The following is an 18,655-nucleotide window of genomic DNA, read 5'->3' as shown; positions in this document are numbered from 1 at the left end:
GTCTATGACCAGTACAACCATTAAATAAATCAAATACTGTATAATATCACTGGCTTTTCAATTCTAAATAGTGCTGCATACAGTCTAAATCTATATCATAATTAATTTAAAGGTCCAGTACGTGGGATTTAGGGGGCTCTATTTGTAGAAATGGAAAGTGTAATATAATATTCGTAATTATGGTTTCATTCGTGTATAATCACCTCAAACTAAGAATCGCTGTGTTTACCTGCATGTTTGGAAGGCGAGGGTGATTCGACAGGTAACCAGATGGTTGTAGCGACCAAATATATGTGTGTTTTTAATGCGACTGCTGTCAGAAAATCATCAGGTGTGTCATTTTCTCACATCAGATTTTGTACGCGTTAAATGCAGATATTTTAATCTGTCGACTGATTCTTTGTTACCGGTGTTTAGACCGAGTCGTTCTGCTTCCCTGTTATCAAGTCTTTATGCCAAGCTGGCATATATAGATGGATGGATGAATATATGGAGGGAAAGAGGGGGGAGCATGCGGCCAGGTGTATCAGTCGCCCCCCCTGTGTGATGACCTTTCTTCAACTCACAGCTCAGACCTCTACACTCACACACAGACACACACACACACACACACACACACACAGAGATTGTCGAGATTCATTACAGATTCATAAGTACCAACATGCCTCCAACCCCTCCTCACCAAGACATCATAAAGGTCAAGTTCATCTTCCTCAGTATTCTCTCTTTGTCTCCCTTCTCTCTCTCCTCATTGTCTCAGCGGGCACTGCAGCAGCCTTAACAACACCAGCCTGTTGCAGCAGGAACCTGTGTGTGTGTGTGTGTGTGTGTGTGTGTGTGTGTGTGTGTGTGTGTGTGTGTGTGTGTGTGTGTGTGTGTTGACTGTTGAGGATATAAGCCAAAGTGATATGAATACATTTCCATAATGAAGCGCGTTTAGCTCGGCTCTCAGGTCTGCCAGTCTGATGAACTGCGAAACATTTCATCAACAAACAACCGGGCCGGTCTTCTTTACAGCACATGTCACACAGGTCGTCTGCTCTGGGATTATATTACACATAAGGATGTGAAATACTGACCAGATCAAACGTGTCTAAATGCTATAAATCCTCGACAGAACTACTATTCATACGCAGCGTCCTGACTTGATGTTTTTTTTTTTCAATCAAGTTGATTCAAATTTGTCCGTAAATATGCAAATCTTGAGCCTGAATTAGCCTGCAACACGGATTTTAAAGGGTAAGTTCATCATAAAATGAATATTCAGTCATCCCCACGCTGAAGGAAGGTCGAGGTGAAGTTTCGTAGTCCACAAAACATTTCTGGAGCTTTACAGCAAAACAGCGTTGCAGCGTTTTCAACGAGCAGTCAAGACTTTTACCTTTTATCTTAGCAGCTACAGTTTGGATTCTGGATTGTAAAAGGTTTTAAATGATATCTTTTCTAATCTATTTTGGATCTTAGGGGTGATTTCTGTTTCTTTCTTTTTTTTTTTTTTTTGCTGCAACATTTTTTTGTTGTGAAGCTCCAGAAATGTTTTGTTGACTATGAAACTTCACCTCGACTTTCCATCAGCATGAGGCTGAGATCATAATGGCTGGATTTTTATTTTTGTGTGAACTTATCTTTAAAGTTATATAATATTATTCAAAAACTACCAAAATCCCAGAATGTCGACTCTTATTTCACCTTATTAATATCACATCTGTATTGTTCTTCTATACATGTACAGTATTAGAATAAGTTTGAATGTTGCAGGAAGGGATAACACTTTATAATACCGGTAACTATCATTTATAAATGGTACATTTGCTGAAATGCTTCATAAAACATTTATTAAGCGTTTGTAAAGGTTTGTAATGCATCAGTTGCAACTTTATAATAAACAAATGATGCTTGTAAATCAACTTTATCATAAGCATCATAAAAATCAGTTGCATCTATCAACAAATTGCTCAATAAATGGTTCATAAAGCATTTCATTGTTTGTTAACAGTGAAATAACTTTTAAATAAAGTTTCATTAGCTGTGAATGTGTCATTAATTGATAATGATACTAAAACACGTCCCCATGATACATTATAAAAGGTTGATAAGCATCAGAGCTGCAGCGGGATGAAAAGATGTTCAGTGCTCAGTGTTTTGATTTCTTTTGCTTCCCAGGTTCAGATAACAATGGAACAAATGTCGATGGAGGAGTGGACCGACCTGAGGACAGGTGTCTGGACCTCACCTGAGCCACCCGACCCAGCCGGCCCGCAGGAGGCATGGTACACTGCCCTGTTAGCCCTGTGAGTCAGGCTTTGATCTGGAGATTCATTTACATTTAAAAGAGAGAAAGTCCACTCCGAAATGTGTTCCTGTAGTTTTAATTATTCTACAGCTCAGTGACAATGTGTGAAAATGAAGAAGTTGATTATTAAACTGAACAGCAGAGAGACAAATGTGGTAATGATGTCAGCTGATCGATCAATAGAGTGGTGGAGTTTGTAGTCCTAAAACCCCGAAATCAATTTGAATTTTTGCGCATCCAGTTCCGTTTAGTCTAAAAATCTATGAGGTCTTTGAATTGGTTTTCCATAATTTCCATAAAACCAGCTTACATGTTTTAAAATAAGTGTCTAAATGAGACTACGGAGGGTGTCACCATCACACCGAACACAGAGACTCTTGGTCTGACTTTACAGGCCGACTTAAGTTACAAACTATTCCAACTTTAACTTCACAACATGTACATTGATCAGTTTACAGAAAATGTAGATAGTGATTGTGTGATGAGACACTCAGTGGTGGTGACGTGTAAGTTGTGCGACCACCGTGTCGTCTGTCTAGAGTCTGACAAATGCTTCTGGCTTATTAACTTTCTGCTCTAAGTACCATAAACTTCGATTTCAGCGATATTTCAAATTTCAGTTCAACAATATTACAAGATTTTTGTCGAGGGAACCTGGGGGATGATAACTTCTGGGTTAGCCTAGAAAAATAAGTCACCGAAGTCATGAATTAAATTGTGGCGCTCAGTTTCATCTGCATTTGTAAAGTGATTTATCTTCTGGAATATAATGTACATCAGCCTGGGTTTGACCTTTAACCTGAGTTAAATTCATTTATTGTTAAAAATAAATGAATTTGTCAGAACACTTTTATCAGCTGGGGATCAAAGTTCATTCTTTTCATTCTTGACTTTGGAAGCAGAAAACAGAAATCAAGAATATTTGTTTTTCTGGCACTTCACATGTGTGTTTGGGGGGATATTTAGTCTAAAGGTGATATTTAAAGAAATGGATGTGGTCTGATCTCTCTCTCTCTCTCTCTCTCGCTCTCTCTCTCTCTCACACACACACACACACACACACACACACACACACACACACACACACACACCTCGCAGCGGTGGCAGCTCGGTGCTCCTGACTGACTGACAGCCCGGCGGAGGAGGCGTCTGACGCGCAGGATGCTCAGGTGGCGGCGGCGCGTCTCTCTCTCTGTCCCGTCAGTCACTCTCCTCAGTGGAGGTGAGCTCCGTCAGCTGAACACCTGAACTCCAGAGGTAAGAATTTTCTTTTCTGTATCTTTTTTTTTCCCTCCTTGTTTCTCACCGACATGTGAATGTTTGAGTCAGATTTGTCTCGCCTGAAGCTCCACCTGCTCTGTGTCAATGCATTTCTGCCGTCTGACTCATATTTATGCCAGCGTGTAATTATATACTTAAATCATGCAATAAGTACTAATTACTGTATTTTTGTGAGGCTAGCGGTTGCATTGCAATTCACTTTACATCCGTATATTGTGTGATGACGTGTTGCGGCCGCAGGGGGCGCTGTTTGTCACCCCGACGTAGAACTGCGACAGATAGAAGCGAAACGATCTATAGTGAAAAGAAGGTAATCTGCTTTATATTATAAATGTATAGTCAATATACTAATTAGAAGTTTATCTTGTATTTCTACTCTGCTAGACATTGTTATTATTGCTCCACTAGATTTATCAGTATCAGTATCAGTTTTCATTTATTGTCCCACAAACGGCGAGATTTGATTAATACAGCAGCCAAAGGACAGAACATTACAAAAAAGACTATAACAATAGAGGAAAAAATAAGAAATAGAATAGAATCGTATATACATATAAACCTGATATTGTACAGGAAGATTAACATGTCATTATATACAGTGTGGCAGTGAATTTTTATTTATAAATACAAATAATAAATATGGGTATAAAATTACTGACCAGAAATGAGTTTGTCAGGTACTTCAGGTACTAAATTTACAAATCAATCTTATAAAACTTATATTTTATTATAAAATGTGATTGTTTATTTTAATTAATACATAGATTTGAATACACAGAATTATACTGTATGAAGTAATTCTGCTTCATCACTCCAACAAACATACTACATACATGTTAATGCACCGGTAATAATCATTATATGTCATTTGTCATTTAACACACATAAACTATATAATCAGACACTGACAGGGTCCTGGCTAATGGGCACTATAGTGATATATTATTTCCAGAGTATAATGTGGTATTAAAATCAATGATTAAAATACTGTTCTACTGTATTCTACTGGTGTTATTAAAAAGGACATCATAGTTGATGAAATTATAACAATGCGTTTGTTCAACCAAAAAACACTTAATCGGGTCATTGTGATTGATAATAATACTACTTGTAATTGTGTAATATCATAAGCTTTGATACTGTGAAACCATGAGATTTATATATAATCGCAACATAAAGTGTTCATTTCATGTTTACCGACGCGACGCTACTCACATGTTTACCTCTGTAACTAAATTGAAATGCTAACCTTGCATTATTAACATGGAAATAACATCCATTTTACTACACTGCAAATATTCAACAACAGATTCTTAAAACTTACAAGGGACATTTGAAGTAGAATGATTTGTTATACATTACATTAAACCACACGACAGTGATTTAATTAGTTTAGACTGACTCTGATGTAAGCAGGTAAAACATTAAAGTGCTTTTTTGTTGTTGTTTTGTTGTTGTTGTACATTAATGCGGTTCTATGTTTGCCGCTTCTATTCGTCGCAGATCTATAAACGTACTACACACGGCGTCGGCGTGCACGCACGTATTCTCTCGCTCTGTATTATTGCTCTGAAACCAGCCACCATGGGGAGTTGAGGGGGTAGTCGACGGGTTATTTTCGTTAATATTTAATACCAGAAAGCTATCCATATGCTGCGTTTTGGAGCACACAGTTCGCGCCAGTATCCCCAATGCAGCGGATTACGGGGATCGGGCTTTCAGAGACGGTAGGACGGACGCTTTTGTGGGAAAACACGGGACGTTAACGTACCTAGCTAAGCTAGCCAGCTAACAGGCTAACCAAAACTAGCTAACACACCAAGCTAGCTGGCGTTGCAGCCAGTAGAGTGGAAAACGTGCCCTCGCTTTCTTGTTTTGTTTGATGTCGGATCGGCTGATTTGTTGGGGTTATACAGTAGTAAAGTTGGCGTTACTTCTGTGCGAGTTTGCTCGGCACGAATAAATGTACGAAGTGCGCTTGTGTGGAAGTGTTTTTGCATGCAGGCCCGTCTTGTGTGGTTGTAGAGTTTGTTTCTGTACCCATCCCCCACCGTCTTTGCAGGCCAAGATGAATGAGATTCTCACTTCAAAGCACTGGCATTGGTGGTGGCATTGCTACAAGGCTAGCTAGCAGTCTTAGCTTGTTAAACGTTAGTCGATTATTTGGAAAGGGGAGTCTAGCTGCACGAAGTGTGTGCTTTGTTTTGACAACTGTTAGCGCTAGCTTTTAAGCTAGCTGTTAAACTACCGACAAAAACTTAATGGTGAACTTCAGATCTAAGCTCATAGCATTCATTTGTTTTGGGTCAGACAGGAATCTCAGTTTGCAGCTGCAAGTAGCTGCCAGTATTATTAACGCGTGATTTTAAACACGAATTTCAAACTTACACGCCAAGTTAGCACTCTAACAATGTGTTTTTTTGTGATAAGATCTCAACCACACTTGTCTACATCCTGCTCTGTTCTAGTTTGTGTGTGTGTTCTGCTCATCATCCCATTTTGGTGCTTCTGTAAATTGCTGTTTACCATATTCAAATAGTACTATGACACAGTGAAATGAGTCAGTCATCTTTATTGTCATGGTGATAATGTTTATTACCTTTTGTGATAACTCATACTCTTAACAACTGATGGCTCTTCTTCTTTCTCTCGTAGGGTGAATTGTTTGCCAGCAAAATCATTGCTAGAGGGCAAGATCTGATCTCTGCCTTGTGCAATCAGAGACATGAGTGTTGTCAGAGAATTACATGGGATTGGGTACAGGGGCGGTGGTGGGGTTGTGGCCTCTCTGAGCGGCCCTACCCACTTTACCGAGGATGCTCCGCGACCCCCAGTTCCTGGTGAGGAGGGATCTGATGTGGACCCCCCAGGCCAATCAGTCGGCACCCGTCCAAACACCCTTTTCCAGACCCTCAGCTATCTCCCGTCATCCTCATCGAAAATGGGGGATCCATCAAGCTACACACCCTCCTCGTCGTCTGCGACCCCGCGTCGCCCTGATCTGGACTTAGGATATGAACCTGAGGGCTCTGCTTCACCAACGCCACCTTACCTGAAGTGGGCAGAGTCGCTTCACTCCCTCCTAGACGACCAGGAAGGCATCCAGCTGTTCCGAAACTTCCTGCTCCAGGAAGGGTGTGCAGACCTCCTCGACTTCTGGCTTGCTTGCTCGGGGTTCAGGAAGACCAGCCAGGAGAAGAGGGCTAAGCTGGCCAAGGCCATCTACAGGAAGTACATTGTAGACGGAAGTGGGATTGTCTCCAGGCAGATCAAAGCAGCCACCAAGAGCTTCATCAGAGACTGTGTGGGAAAGCCGCATCCAGACCCTGCCATGTTTGAACAGGTAATGAAAATGCAGATTTAATGTTTCCAATAAGAGCACTGGGTGTTGGACTACACAGGCCAGTGGAAGAAGTGATGGATTTCTCATTGGTTGTAATTTGTCCAGCTTTGAATGTGTTAGGTCAGCCAAGCTATGGCACAGAAACATACGGCTGTGAAGGTGTCAGGTAATGCGAAACAGCATTCCTGCAAAGCTGGCAGTGACTGAAACTGAATTTTGGCTATTTAAAAGACAATGTATGACACCCAAAGGTACCACAGTTTGTTTCAATGATAGGGCCGTCCGCAGACGGGTGCCGAGAGCTGTTAGTCACAGCTTTGATCACCTCTCCTCAGTATGCAGCTGAGGTTGGAGGGCAAGTGTTTTTTGGCCTGTACTTATAAAGCCATCATATTTCAGTTGTATATCAGTGTTTATTCTAGATTTGAGGAACGTGGCAGCCATGTCTGCATCCATCATGAATGGTGTAGTCGGCCGTTGAACAGGACAGAGGTTGCAGTTTGCGTATGTGTTCACTTTCTGTGGATGATTAATCTGTAGATTGGAATATTAATCATTTTCTGTTAGAATAAAAACTGCACATCGGTTATTGTAGCCTTAAAACGTATGATGGACCTGTAAGCAGCGTTCACTAGTGCTTCAGTGAGGATTGTTCTTTGTAGTTAAGAGCTTGAATCAGTCCTGCAGTCGAAATCAAAACCAAAGCTGCTGAAAAGGTTCCTGAAAATGTTCTTGTGGCCACATGAGGCTGTTACACCCCTGTAGTACAAAGTAAATGGCATTTTTGGAAAATGTTACAAAGAAAAGATGCAAATTCAGTTCCAAACAAGTCACATATGAAACAAGGTGGAGGGAAAAATTCTCTCTTGAAAGTTTCTGTCTCACTGCAGAAAAGTCAATAATCTGAATTTTGAAGCCCAGTTGTTGACAATATGACCGTCTATAAACATTGTGTAAGACCACGCTGTTCATTGAAACATAATGGATTTTATTATGTGATATGATAGTAAATTCAAGTAATTCAACAAAATATGACTAAATGCTTGTAAGAAAGACCAAAAATAATAGCTAAAGATATGTTTTAAGATACACCTGTGCAGTGTGGGGAGGGCCAACACTAGGCTGCGTCTTGAGTTTTGGTGCGGATGGCAGAGTGTGAGCAAAGATAATGGAAGCAGATCAGTTTGTATATTTTGATAATGAATCATTACAAATACACTGTCTTCTAAAGGCAAGTGGTCACAAAGTAAGAAAGAATAAACTGTGTGGAAATCAAATGTTTTGATGAATGAAGATGTATTTGTAATAATTTTATAATCGCAATCATAGCCCCTGAGATTAAGTCGTGAAGTGCTTGAAGATTTCCACCTCTACTGTAAAAGCACAGATTCATGTTTTCTCGTGTTGCAAGTAAACCACAACAAAGAACCAAACCGGGTCGAGTTTCAGTTCAGTTTTCGCTCGTGTGAAACTGTGTCCTATTTTGCCCTTGAACTCGTTTACTCTTCCTGTCTTGATTGCTCTTTTTGTGGGTCTGCCGAATGAGTGTTCAGACCGCACACATGTGAGACTGCCATCGCCGGTCTCGTCAACAGAGACAGGATGTGATGACATAATAATCATAATGAACTAAATAAAGCTTGTTTCAGTTTTGGATTTCTCTGCAGTCCACCTTTTCTGTAGCTGTAGTCTGCTTTAAAAACACCTTTCTGTTTCAGTCTCATCAAGCGTTTGACTAGCTTGGCAGTCAGTTACATAAATGAAACTTTTGCGTTGCTGTAGAGCCCTGAAGTCATTGTCAAAATCTGTGTTCACATTTATATTCAAAAGGCTAAGCGGTGCTGAAAATGCATTTATCCTCAATCGAGGGACGAGTTGAGAGCCAAGAGCCGGGTCGAGACCCTTCAGACCGGTAGTGTTTGCTTCAGTCTGAAATGTGTCAGTGCTGAGTGGGTGGACTTAATTAGTGATTAGAATTTGTGTGAAATGAAGCAAACATCTTCAGGCGTCATTAAGTTTTGTACCCACTCACTGTTTGTGTGTCTGTTCCAGGCCCAGATAGAGATCCAGAGCATGATGGAGGAGAACACCTACCCTTTGTTTCTGAAGTCGGATCTGTACCTGGAGTACACGCGGACCGGAGGGGAGAGCCCCAAGCCGAACCCCAGTGATCAGAGCCCTTCATCGGGTCCAGCCAAGCCTGTGCCTGGGTACTTACCCACACTCGCTGAGGATGAGGAGTGGAGGTAAGATGATGCATCAGTAATGTTATTTGTGTCTCTCATCTGGAATAATTAAACCGAGAAATCCCACTAACTTCTCTGAGCAACACAACTTGAAAACATTCTCACAACTTGTGCCATAATTAATGTTTCATATGTTTGACAAAATATATATTTTAATCTGGTTGTAGGTGTGGAGGAGGAGGAGGTGGAGGAGGTGTGATGCCAGTGGAGGAAGAGAAAGATGAGGAGGAGTGTGGAGACACACCAGCTGGTAGGCTGACTCATAGCCTGCTGATGCAGACGGCACCGCAGAGAGCCTCGACCAACAGGAGGAGGCAGGACAGCAGGGAGTACAGGTGTGTGTGTGTGTGTGTGTGTGTGTGTGTGTGTGTGTGTGTTAGAATGCCTGAGAGGACTGTGATGTCTTTGAGTTTACATTATTACCTTAAAATATTTTAAAAATGGACACGTAGACAACATTGATAATGATGCCAATATTTTTCCTTTCATTATTAAGACTGACGATTATTAAGACAGAGGCAGGATATTAGCTATTATTACAGTTTAGTGAGCCGAAACGTTAAACTTCACTGGAAATGTAATAATTGTAAATATCCTCAGGCATCATTCTCCTTCTAGAAGTCATCAGCGCATGTCTAACAACAACAGTATACCAATACCAGTACATTAGCCAAGCTTTAATCTGTGGCTTTTCAAGTCAATCATATTTTTACCAGGCCTAAAATCTATGAAATGATAATAAATTGCATATCACCATAGGAAACTGTTGATTCTTTCATTTAACCCCTGAGCTTTAATGTGTTTTCTGCATAAATATTTCTTTAGAAATAGTGTGAAAATGCCAAATATTATCTGCATACAGAAAATAATAAACAACAGTCTTATTAGTTAGTTTAAACAAGCAAGAAACCAAACCTGCAGAGCTGCCAACAACTAAACATGACATCCTGAGACTGAAGTCCTCGTCATGGAAATGTGTGTTAAATGTGATGTAAAAATTCATGGATTACGACGAGCGTGTGTATTAACATTTTCACATGAGCTCTCTACATAAAATCTCTCCACTGTTCTTTTCAGGCCGTGGCGAGAGCCGGTAAACCCGTACTACGCCAACATGGGCTATGCTCGCGCTCCAGCAACCAGCGCCAATGACAGTGAGCAGCAGAGCATGTCGAGCGACGCTGACACACTGTCACTGACCGACAGCAGTGTGTAAGTACACACAGATGAACCCAGAATCACTGCGTGTGGTTATTAATTCAGCAACTGGATTTAAACGTGATTAATGACAACAGTGAGTGTTTTAGATCTGTGTTTGATGGTTGTCGTTCTGTGTGTGCAGAGATGGTATTCCTCCATACAGATATCGGAAGCAGCATCGAAAAGAGATGCATGAAAGTGCCAAAGCCAATGGACGTGTGCCCCTACCTCATATACCTGTGAGTCATGCACACACAACTCATTTGGCCTCCTATCAGCATTCACAGCTGCATGTGGCATTAATGGTAACTTGATCCCCGGTGACCTAATTCAGATATCAGCGGGGATTTGTTTATCAACATGCTGTCGCTGCTTGAATTATTAATGCGGCAGAAAACAAGGAATAGCTCAGGGCGGGTCACGCTGTCACACAATCTTGTATTATGTTAATGTTGGCACCCTGAGACAAACAATCATGAGCTTTCACAGTCAGTCTCTTAATTGAAATTAGAGAATCTGTCTCATGTCTTTCGTTTCACAGTGCCCAACCCCCCTTTTGTGCAATTTAAGGGTTATTAGTTTTTTTGTCCTGCCTAAATTTGTTAATAATTATTGTGTTAATTGACTTAATCTGTATTTGATTTTTAGAGCGGATGTTTATAGGAATTTTTGGCATTTAATTTTTGACTCTTGTGTCTGTATCCAGCGCACGTACCGCATGCCAAAGGACATCCACGTAGAGCCTGAGAGGTTTGCAGCGGAGCTCATCAGCAGGCTGGAGACGGTTCTCAGAGAGAGAGAGGCTCAGGAAAGACTCGAAGAGAGGCTGAAGAGAGTACGACTGGTGAGTCTATCACTGTTTGTATGCAATGTCATTCTTACACTGTGGGTTGAGCTGTAATTCATTCCGGTTATTCGCACACGGTGGAGGCTGGCTCAGAAATACTTGCTCTCTTCAGTTGATCTCAAATCAGCTCCGAGTGAGTTCAGCGGCCACACAGGAGGAACAAAGATGGTGTGCTTGGAGTTTATACAGAACTATCACTGGACACACACTTTCACATGAATAGAAAGTGTGCGTGCAGCGATAGTTCTGGTATAAAGAGATGATGATGAAAGACTGGTTTATTGAAAATGTCACTCTTTCATACAAAATTCCAAAATGGACTCAGAGTTCATATTATAAATATGTTTAGATTACGTTTTGCTTTATTCATGTTCGGCTGCCCACGTGATGTTTATCAGCCACGTAGCAAAGCAAAACCTTCATGTATATATTTCAAAGAAAATATGAAGTCGTTTGTTTTTACTGGATCTGTTAATTTTCCCCCTCAAACACTCGCTTCATAACAGTACAAAACCTAATTTTTTTGGTTGTATTTCAGGTAACACAGTACGCAAGATAACAAAAAGCAAACACAACAGCATCATCACTAGCATTCTCCCTTGCTCGACCACACACACTCCCTGCGCTCCACTGCTTTCTCTTTCTTGCCCGACCAGACATTTTCTACAAACCGCACACTCGTGTGGTTGTTTATTTAAACACAGAAACAAGCTTTGCTTGACAAAAGGCACAATCCAGGCAGTGAGACAGAAGACAGCTGATTAAAAATGTGAGTTTTGGAAATCCTACTTCAGAACACAGGATGAGCCAGATGAACTCTGGTTGTTCCAACAGACCAATCAATTGTCTGCGGAGTTTAAACTCCACCTTGTAGAATTGGCTCAGTGTGCTACATACCTCAGCAGAAGGGTGACAAAAAACAAGAGGGCACAGAATGCTTCTTTTGGTTCCATCCACAACTTGACGATTGAATCACAAAATGAACCATTCTGATGTGTCGTTGAACTGAACTGAACCGCCCTGCTCTGTGGAAATGGGGCTGATGACGACCCACCAATAATAAATGTGAGAAAGCTAACCCACATTTCACTTAATTTCGTCACAGAATCTTTCAGTGCGGCCAGCATTAACTTGTAAGAGGCTCTGGCCGTCATGTGTTCAGTCCGGCCCGTATAACAATGTGTGCTTGTATTTTCTCAGTTGCATAGTGCTAACACAAACTACTGTGGCCTTTGTGTTCATAATTTTTTAAACAAACTTGGACTACAGTTTCATCTTTCATCAACTCACACATGCATCCTTGTTTCACTTTACAGTGCACATACAGTTTGTGAAAATCCTAAATTTTTACACTGCACATAAAACATTTGTCTTCTTGTCCTCCCAACAGGAAGAAGAGGGTGACGATGCTGACATCTCCGTGACAACCTCCATGTCTTCTCATAGCATACCACTCCCCATCCCATCGTTTCCACCTCTCTACGGCGCCCGCTACTCAGAGACCACTGCTAACACGGCAACAGTTGCCACTTACGGCGGCCTGGTTGCCATGGAGGATTCCCAGGATGACGACCCGGAATCTATTTTGGATGAGCATGTGCAACGCGTGATGAAGACGCCGGGCTGCCAGTCGCCAGGGGCAACCAACAGCACCTTAGGAGGAGGCGGTCGGCACACTCCTCCCAAATCGTCGCGCTCACCTGACGGGGGGACGGGCCCGCCTCACTACCCCCCACACCGAGGGGGAGGTCACAGTCTGCCTGCTGCTGGGGTCAAAGGTAAGACCTCAGTTACATTGACTTTGGAAACAAAATTCATTGTCGAGCTTTGAAAAACAAACGCCTTGTCAATGGTGGATTTCCTTCAAAGTTGATTTTATTGAAAAAATTACAGAATATAACATCCTGTTACTCTAAAGTAGCATAAAGACCTTGATAATTCACAGTCCTGGCTTTATAAAGATTACATTAAAAACCCTTCTTGGTACCACTACCAATCTCACTGCGATGTCTGTCTCAGGTGTTCATCACCACAAGCAGCTGTACCACCACCGAGGAAGAGAAGGCCAGGAGGAGGCGGGCTCTCGGTCTCAGGCTAACTTCATGTGGAACGGAGACCCGGCCAACCAGTACGCAGGGAGAAGTCGTAACTACGCCGACGGTGCAGGAGCCAGCACGATCGAGGGCATGGGTTACAGGTAGGCCAATGTGGTCGTATGAGCTTGCATTTGATTGGTGCACAACAAACTGCATGTGGTTTGTTTCATTCATTCAGATGACCTCAACTTGTTTGTGTGTGTGTGTTCGATCTGCAGTAGTAAAGGCAGTACGCTGTCGAGGCGAGGTTGTAAGAAGGCAGCAGAGACATCAGGCAAAGGTGATGAGAGTGGGCGGGGCATGGAGACCCAGGTACCAATGGAGGATCTGGAGAGAAACCAGAAGATCCTGCAGTGGATGATGGAAGGAGACAGACAAAGGAAGACCTCACATGGGTGAGTAATTTAGTGTGTAGTACTGATATAAAAGTTTAATTTCTCAGGATTTGATTTAATACATTTGCATCAGTGTCTGTAGGGGCAAAACAGTCTGTGTTTTTCCTGAGTCAAATCGTTGGTCATTCATCCCTCCATCCCACCTTGTTATCCCAGTGGAAGCACCAGTAGCTCCAGACGGACGGGAGCCAGCAGTGAGTCACCACGTCCAACTTCAGTGGAGCGGCCCGGTGCTGTGCACCCCTGGGTCTCCGCCCAGCTGCGTAACAACCCCTCCTCAGTGTCCACCGCCATCCCCGGCTCATCGTCCACCCAGGTCCAGCCCTCGCACCCTTTCATCCAGGACCCAGCTATGCCCCCCAACCCGGCTCCCAACCCCCTCACCCAGCTGGAGGAGGCTAGGAGGAGGCTGGAGGAGGAGAGGAGGAGGAACGCACTACAGCAGGCCAAGCAGAGGTAGGTGTCAAGTGTATATACCGCCCCAAAAATCACATGTCTTTGCCTCAGAGGGCTTTGACTTGTGTCTGTGATTTAATTTCTTCTTCTTTGTTTGACCATGGATCTTGCTCTTTTTAAGGCATAAGTCTGGTAAGCGCCAAGTGTGTGAGAACATGACCGTCGCCTACTACTTCTGTGGAGAGCCAATCCCATACCGAACATCAGTCAAAGGCCGGGTGGTGACTTTGGGCCAGTTCAAGGAGCTTCTTACCAAAAAGGGCCATTACAGGTGAGAACATCTGATGCTTGTGTTTTTGAAACATACAGTGGTCGAGAATGTTCATTTTTCACATTATTTGGCTTTGAAATAATCAAATACCCCTGTGTGTTGTGTGTACAGGTTCTACTTCAAGAAAGTGAGCGACGAGTTTGACTGCGGGGTCGTGTTCGAGGAGGTGCGTGACGATGACGCCATCTTGCCGATCTTCGAGGAGAAGATCATTGGGAAGGTGGAGAAGGTCGACTGAAATTTTTGGAAAACGGGAAGATGACACAGAATTGCAAAAAGATGATTTGGAAAAAATAAGGAGATGGGGAAGAGAACATTGGGTCCGAAGAGAATTTCACCTGCGAGAAAATGAAAGAAAGTAGAAAGATGGAAGGAGCAACGTGTGGACAGAAGGAAGATCGTGCTGCATGGTAGAAGCTTGAGTTTTAAGGAGGTGGTTAGTTTTACGGAATATCTGGATATCTGCGTCACGCCTGGATCAAACCCACAATACAGCGAAAGGAGCTTGGCCAGATGAAACCTGAGCGGAGAAAAGGAACATAAATTATTTCACCTGTCTTGTCTCCACTGTGGATATCCGAGGAGCGCTGTCAAAATCTGATGTCTGACCAGTCTTCCACTGCTATGGATGGAGGAAGGGTGCGTGTGTTTGGGGGGGGGGGGGGGTAACTGCTGGAAGGAGGAGAGGATAAAGTAGTCTTCCACTTCTGCTCTGGAGGAGTCTGTCCTCCGCAGACCATTACGATGCTGCTACATTACCACAGAAACTCTTCAATCGGTGCTCAGGACAGTAAACGAAGCAGTTTTGTTTCCACTCGGGAGTCTCGCTGCCTTTTGCTGTCTCTGTTCCTCATCAGCTGGTGACGGGGGGGAGAGGACAGAGGATTTTGGGGGAGTGGAATTTTGGCCTGCTTCTCCTCTCGTTGACTTCATAGCCTCAAAACAGAAACTTTCTCACACTCGATTCCTAGATGTCATGTAGTGATCTCTCACGTCAACATGTTCAGACAACAGTTCTCCACACAACTTGTTTACCAAAGCTACATATTTTTGATAAGACAAGTATCCTAGCTACTTGTTTCATTTTATTGAATTGTGTATGTACAAGGCAGGTACTATTACTTATTAATGCAGCCTAATTTCGTTATATCTCAACTTAATGTCGTATTATTGTGTATGTTTTGAAGCTAGATCATTAGTCATTTCAGGGCAGCCATTTTGTTTGTTTTTTTCCCCCGCTATAACACATCTCTGCACCTCAGTTCTGTTTACCATTTTGGAGTGTGCAGTCCTGCTCTGCTGCACGATGGAGTTTAATCATAGGATTGCCTTTTTTTTTTGTTCCACCTCTCAAAGGTTATCATGAAACACAAGAGCGCACACTACAAATGTGCCATCTATGACCACAGTATCTTTTTTTGTTTGTTTGTTTGTTTGTAACAAATCACACTGTCACCTCATTTATGTCATTCTTCTGCTACACTGAGAGCCTGTGTACGTAACTCCGGACTCAGTCTAGGTGCCTGCCTGCCCGGCCAGTGCCATTACTATCTAGAATGCTTATTCTGATGCGTGTTGAGTGTGAAAGCCTGTGTCATGTATGCCTGAACTCAGCCAAAGAGCATATCGCGCGCCCCATATGCCTACACGCGTGTCTGACCAGTCCAAGTCCAAGAGTATCTGTTGTATTTTTATCTTTTTTTTTTTTCATAATCAGCAGAAGGGATCAGCAGAATCTTCTTCCTCTTTGCAGATTCCTAAACTTCAAACGTCGTAGCGCAACACTGAGTTTAAAATCTGCGGAACTGTTTGAGATTTTGGGAAATGATCTTATTTGCTATCTCGCTTAGAGCTACTTGAGAAAGTTGTGAAAATATGACACTTGATTTACTGTATGGCAAATATAAAGCTATAGCCAGCAGTTAGCCTAGAAATAAAGACTGAGAAAGGATCTGAAAACAAGCCACAAGGACGAGCTCCAGGCCTCGACATCAGTCTTACGCGGTGGACAAATTGAGCATTTATAACATCAAGGGAAAAAAGACTTTAATTAAAGCCTTGTACAGGTAAAACAAACTGGGGCTGCAACTACTGATTTGTATGCCATCCATGTTCTTATTTGGTATATATATAATTGTTTTGTTTGAATAGTTGAGACTTATTTTCTCTCACATTTGACAAAAAAGCAGCAAAATGAAGAAACTAACCTGAGAATATCTGCTTCACAAATTATTTTGATTGTTCACCAAAACAACCACTTTTTTAAGTCACATGTCAAATTAATTAAGTTTAAGGTCTAAAACAAATTTTACCCTGTTTTGAGTCTTTATGCTAAGCTAAGCTAACTGGCTGCTTGTGTATATTTTATGCACAGATCTCAGAAATCTTTTCAGTCTAACTACTAGCATGAAAGCAAATAATCATATTTTCCCAGATGTCAGACAGTTCCTTCACACCTCTCTCATCAGTACAGTACTGCAGTAAGGCCTTGAGGCCAGAATATCGTATAAAGCACCGTGCAGACAATGCACTGATCACACACCAGCTGTGTAAGCTGAATGTAATTTGACTTTTTAAAACTTGTTCTCAAAGGAAATCCCTTCAGTGGTCACGTCATCATGTCTGTCCTCAGTCTTGATGTCAAACTGTTGGCCCGATTAAGTGTTTCGTGTTATCTATGCTGGTAGTTAATTGAATGTGTCCATCAAACAAAGAGGTCCTACTGTTCGTCAAGCAGGAATGTCAAATACAATTTGTCCTGGGTTTCTGCCCAGTAAGGGAAAACGTAGGATTTGGAAAACATATTTGTCCTAACTTCAGCCCATTATGCCTTCAATATGAAATTTAAAATTTAGATATGTATTTGTTTATAAAAAAAATGTAATTTTAATAATCACCAAGCATGTTCTTTATAAGGAATGTTTTCCTGATGAGTTGAATTATCTATTTTGTTTTAATGTTTATGTGCGAACTGCTATGGCCCTCTGATATATTTTATCTGTTTTGTTAGAAAGAACGCCCAGGGACAGTTGAATGATACCATTTGTTAAGAGTTGATTCTTGTGATTTATGATTCGATGGACAAAACAAACAACTGCGTCTTTTGTGTTGTCAATTTGTGTGAAACACAGTGCCTTTATCATGTTTATCTTTCAAAATATCTTTATTGAACCAATCCTTGCTTTTAATGTAAGTTTTTATCTTTCGGTCAGTCCCGTTGTATTTTTAGCTGCAGTCATGCTTGCTCACTTCTGTTCTGATAGATCCTCTGCTGTAAATATGTACATTATCATTTCATATGTGTCTTCAGACCTGCACCACATGTCCATGGTGTTTCTGTTTTTCAAAGGTAAACGCCAAGATGTCACTGTGCTGGTTCCACTTGTACATTTCTTTTAAAAAGGTACTTCATAATAAAGATGTTGAATAAACACTTATATTGTTCAGGCATCATTCTGTGTTCACATACTTCACTTTAACTCTCTCTTTTTGCCATAAATTAAGGTGATGCATGCTGACAGTTCTAACACCGTAGCTCTTACCCACAGCAGACATTTGACTTAATGTTAGCACAGGTGTTCATGATTACTTTAGCAATGGCTCTGTTCTAGTCAAGTGTCCTATGAAGCCATGACAGTGAGGAAGAGAAAGGTGGAAGTATTTTCCACAAAATCACAAGTGCTTGTTGATGTGAGAGCTGGAGTACCTTCACTCAGGCACTGTTATTGTATTATTTCTGCATTAAAGTGTCTGAAACATCTATATTTTTAAGTAATAGTGTTACTTCATTCATCCCAAGTGTTTCATCAATGTTCAAACTATGTGAACATTTTTGCTTGGCTCAAGTCAGATAGATTTGCACTGGTAATGATGGCTCTAACAATTGAATAAATAACTCCCGTGCTACTTACAGCTTTTGTTTTGTTCTAATTGAGCGACCCCTGGTTGCAGAAATTACATATTTTGCATTGAAAGTCTAATTATCTTGGCCCTTTCACTGAAGTATTTCTATTTTCTCTCTAGGTTACTTCTCAGCGGTCGAGAGATGAATGCTGATAAATAGTGCATTATTTAATCTCCAATAATATAATAAAACAGATTTTATTTTGCAACAGGAATACAGCAATATAATCAACATAAACATGGTTGCATTGTTGTTAATGAAACCACTGGGTCATATAGTTCAAATTGGCTAAACACATTTTAATGCTGTTAGTAAATTTTGCT

At 41.6% G+C, this 18,655-nt stretch overlaps 1 protein-coding gene across 2 annotated transcripts; it reads left to right on the top strand.

The window, feature by feature from the left end:
* The first annotated feature begins 3,393 nt into the window (after positions 1-3,393).
* LOC119017075 (axin-1-like) lies at positions 3,394-17,865 on the top strand. 2 transcript variants are annotated; one of them, XM_037093502.1, is made up of 13 exons: positions 3,394-3,550; positions 6,230-6,917; positions 8,970-9,163; positions 9,331-9,498; positions 10,241-10,375; positions 10,506-10,602; positions 11,070-11,207; positions 12,601-12,988; positions 13,230-13,407; positions 13,525-13,701; positions 13,858-14,157; positions 14,279-14,428; positions 14,540-17,865. In XM_037093502.1, exons 2-13 carry the CDS (start codon positions 6,300-6,302, stop codon positions 14,664-14,666), a joined length of 2,670 nt encoding a protein of 889 aa, XP_036949397.1. In that variant the 5' UTR covers positions 3,394-3,550; positions 6,230-6,299; the 3' UTR covers positions 14,667-17,865. The 2 variants fall into 2 exon arrangements, with proteins under 2 accessions (XP_036949397.1, XP_036949391.1); XM_037093496.1 differs by lacking the exon at positions 3,394-3,550 and adding an exon at positions 5,115-5,301.
* Positions 17,866-18,655: the final 790 nt, after the last annotated feature.

Source organism: Acanthopagrus latus, chromosome 1 (genome assembly GCF_904848185.1).
Source record: "Acanthopagrus latus isolate v.2019 chromosome 1, fAcaLat1.1, whole genome shotgun sequence".
In the NCBI taxonomy this organism is placed as follows: domain Eukaryota; kingdom Metazoa; phylum Chordata; class Actinopteri; order Spariformes; family Sparidae; genus Acanthopagrus; species Acanthopagrus latus.
The sequence above is the reverse complement of the archived record's forward strand: the minus strand, read 5'-3'. Positions and strand labels throughout refer to the sequence as shown.

Coding starts and splice junctions, on each gene's coding strand:
- LOC119017075 (XM_037093502.1), top strand. CDS start 6,300: ATGAGTGTTGTCAGAGAATTACATGGGATTGGGTACAGGGGCGGTGGT. Junction 9,499..10,240: donor CAGGACAGCAGGGAGTACAG/GTGTGTGTGTGT, acceptor TGTTCTTTTCAG/GCCGTGGCGAGAGCCGGTAA. Junction 10,376..10,505: donor TCACTGACCGACAGCAGTGT/GTAAGTACACAC, acceptor CTGTGTGTGCAG/AGATGGTATTCCTCCATACA.